General features: G+C 27.3%; 1 protein-coding gene across 1 annotated transcript in view; it reads left to right on the top strand.

The window, feature by feature from the left end:
• Positions 1-611: 611 nt before the first annotated feature.
• The window catches only part of LOC107455248 (RAS oncogene family member Rab11), a 16,851-nt gene continuing 13,440 nt past the window's right edge, over positions 612-4,022 (top strand). Inside the window, exon 1 of the mRNA XM_016072757.4 lies at positions 612-1,130. Within this exon, the coding sequence (XP_015928243.1) occupies positions 1,088-1,130 (43 nt within the window). The 5' untranslated portion in view covers positions 612-1,087. The remainder of the gene's footprint in view (positions 1,131-4,022) is intronic.

Here is a 4,022-nt window from a genome sequence, read left to right as displayed (position 1 = left end):
ATACGTAAATCCGGCCCTGATTAAATGCATTCATGTGTTTAAAATTTAAAATTAAGCAGTTAAGTGAAGTGATTTTAAAATTTTCCAGATTAATTCACTAATGCTTCAATCACTATTAAATAGACAATAAAATAAAATAATTATTACAAAGTTTTTTATCTTTTTCTTGAAAATATTTTAGGCAAATGGGTATTAATTACTATTAAATTAAAACGGGAATATTGTGATTTGCCTATTTTTTCTAATGCATGAGCAATGTTTACGTAATATACTACTGTCCCGTAATCAGAAAAATACCATTTAAATTTGTTAAAGTAATTGATTTTGAATGGGAAAATCTTAATTCATAATAAATATTTAAATTCAGGGAAACACATATTTTTAAAATAAGCAAAGGAACAAAAAAAGAAAAAAAAAATCAGTTCCGAGCCGAGATTGTAAAATCTGAACTTTGAAAGCTGGCTTTACCTCTATTGATTTATTTTCAATTTTAATAGCCGGGAAGTTAAAGATTTGAGATTTAAATAATTAAAAAAGAGCAGCTTTTATCTATCGATTTATCTTTATCTCTTACTATTCTTCATGAAACTTATATACTAATTTTATATAATAATATCAGAAGATTACTTTTAGCATGGTGGCATTGATTCTTTACGAAAGAACGGCCATATTGAGAAGTTTTCGAATGCGCTGTGGATTTTACAAACTGTCACAAAGGACTGAATGAAAGTGAAAGAATTTCTCATGTAGCAGATAATTCCTCTCTCTGTGATCCACTGTACTCTATTGTGTGAGCCTGTTATTAACTGCTATGACTTTTCAATTAGTTTAATTGCATTAAACTACCGGAAAACGTTTACTACAGCGCACGGTTATCACCAATAGAACACCTGCAAAACGCCCAGATCGCAGTGTCATAACTAGTATTTGTCAGAACTTCGGCTCTCAATTAATAATTGCTCGTAGTGTCGGCAACTTAGATTTGTGAACAATCTCCCATATATTTTGCCACTACTTGCTGTGAATACAGTTTGACTTATTTGTTTATTTTTGATCCAATAATACAACTGACGTAGTAAAATTAGAAATGGTTACCACAAAGGATGACGAATATGATTATTTATTTAAAGGTAAGTCATCTTATTTATAATGTTATAAATGTCGAGATTTTTAGTTATTTTTATATAAAATTTCCTTTTTTCGAATGCGGAAAAAATGGGCGTTTTGGTAACAATTGACCTTGTATGAAATGATAGTGGTAATTTCGCCTAATAGGAAATTTTCCTTTTGTAAGTGATGGGGGAAATAATTTCTTTTGAGTTTCACATATTACACATTTAAAATATTTAGAAATTGCACGATTTAAAATAAAAGTGCATGTTTGACATTTTCTACATTGTCACACTACATGGCATTGTTTGTTATTATTTGGATTATCCGTTTTCCTGTCAAGTTGAGAAACTAATATTTAAAACTGTTACTGCCATAATAGTTAAATAATTATCTCTATTTAACTGACAAAAAATTTTCATTTTGCATATTTAAAATATACCTCATTTAACTACACATTAATTCATTGATTTCAAGAATGTTACCTACTGAAGTTAGATTCCCTTTCTAAGATTTTTTTTAAAGTCTTGTTATTATGAAAACTATTGAATCTTGTTTTAAATTTTTTTAGTCAAGTTGTCACTTGATTGTTCAAGTAAATTAACTGTATTAAGGTGTACTTTGAAGTTTAAATTAATTCTGCTGTTAAAAATCAGTTTTATAATAATGAACAGTTAGTTAATTAACAAAGTCAACAATTGTTTAAAACATTTTTTTTTTTCACAGACTGCATTTTTAGGGAAAGTCAGTAATGTATTGAGTTATGCCGGTGGGCATTCGATTTTGGGAGTTTTTCCAGAGATACCACAAATTATAAAAGACATTTGTCATAGAGCAATTTTTAAAAATTCGTTTTGTAGAATTTTAATAATATATAGGCTTGTGATAATTTCGTTTAAATCGAGAATGTCACTAGTGTGAAGATGTTAGGTATAATCCTGCTCAATTAATATCTTTAAGAGTCTGACCTATATTTAATTTCAGATGAATAGAGAAAATTTCTTATGACTCACAATAGATATGAAAATTTTAATTTAGTAGCCAGTGGCCGATATACTGAAATAACTTAGTAGTCAGTGGCCGGTAGGCTAAAATAACTTAGTTGCCAAATTTTCCTCAAACCTAATGAGTCAGTGGCTAATAGGTATTTTTGATTTAATAATAACTTTTTCAAACTTTTTTGCTTGAATTAAATTGTATAATTTTTAAAACTCATATGAGATTTAACAATGGCTATAAAAAGTTAATTCAACAATAAAAATTTTATAAATTTATGACAAGAAGGTCATCCCAGGAAATGTGAGTACAAAATGTAAAAAAGATAGTCTTTATTTTCTTAAACCAAAATTTATATTAGTTAGCAGTTAGGGTTTCAAATTAACTGCATTCCAAATTGTTTTTAAGAAATTTGTCTCTGTTAAGTGGCGATAGGGATATATTGCAAACATTGCTTTTCTGAATTGCATCTCAATGAGTTTGAAATCTTTTTTGCACTTGGTGATTATAGTTGGCTGGCACGATCGATCATGATTCGGAAATATCCCCAAATTTTGTAAAGATTAAATAAAGATAGAATAGTAGCTGTAAATAAAAAATTTAGAAATAAAGAAAATATTTAAATCATCAATATAAGTAAAAAAAAGTATTTAAGGGATGGAAAATGCAAGAAAGACTTTACAATAATTTTTAATTAAAAATTTTGCCTCAATTACCATCTGTTTCAATTTTTTGAAGGACAAATAATTGTTTGAAATCATGTTGAGCAGTTTTTTTCCTTATTAGAAATTTAACTATAATCCGTTTGACGAAAAATGATTGGTCAATGTAGACTCATAATGCCGTCAGCAAAAGATTTTGTTGAATTGACATCCACTCTTATTACAAATACTAAAAGATTCTTTTTAGATAAAGAACAAAGAATTGATGCATGCAAACCTTGAGACACTGTATTAAATGTACCAGGTATAAGAGAATATCATACGATATGAGGGGGGGGGGGAATGACCTTTAAATTTAATGCCAGTGATGAAGAATTAATTTATAATGATTATAAACATAATTTTGTAAGTTTGACTTGTCAACCATAACACTATGCTAGGTTTCCTTAAAAGGGTATCAGTATGTTGTCTCTTAAAAGGTAAAGTGAAAAAGAAAATGTTTCTAAGTGCATATCTTGTAGGAAATCTTATTCCTAGTTGTAATTGAAATTTATATTGGAAAGAATAATTTTAAGTAATTGTTTAAACATAAGCTCATATTACCCCATTCATTTTAAAAAGAGACATTTAAGAATGTTATATAAAAAAAATTTAAGTATTAAGGTGAAAGTAAGGAAATATAGAGAAATTTTTTTTATTTTCTTTCAATTTATCATTATCTTTATAACGTTACTTTTTTGTGTTCATTATAGGGTGACCCGGGGTAATTCACGATCACTCTGTTTCTAGAGTAAATAATGATCACCTAAGTTTTATTTGAAAAAAATTATTTTTTTTAAAATTTGAGACATGGACAAGAATGCTTGTACACTTTACTAAAGTATAACTACATTTACTTAATAATAGTTTTTTGTTTAATCTAACAAAATAAGTATATTTTAAACTGATTTCTGTATTTTCCTTTTCAAAGATAGGTTTCAAAATGTGCATATTTCTTAAAAGATCTCCCTCCTTCTCTTAATAATAAATATTTTGAGTTACTTTCTTTTTCTTTGATATGAAAATAGTGTAATCTTTTGTTTAATTGTTTCACATTTACTGTAAACATTATAATTGATTATGGGAAACTATATCAAATGTTGCCCCCTACAGATGGGGTAATTATTGATCACTGGGGTAATTCCTGATCATTGTCATTTCTTCTTATAAATAGTATATAAAATAGTTTATAAATACATTGGTTATAAATTATCA

The sequence above is a fragment of the Parasteatoda tepidariorum genome, chromosome 3 (genome assembly GCF_043381705.1).
Source record: "Parasteatoda tepidariorum isolate YZ-2023 chromosome 3, CAS_Ptep_4.0, whole genome shotgun sequence".
Classification (NCBI taxonomy): Eukaryota; Metazoa; Arthropoda; class Arachnida; order Araneae; family Theridiidae; genus Parasteatoda; species Parasteatoda tepidariorum.
The sequence above is the reverse complement of the archived record's forward strand: the minus strand, read 5'-3'. Positions and strand labels throughout refer to the sequence as shown.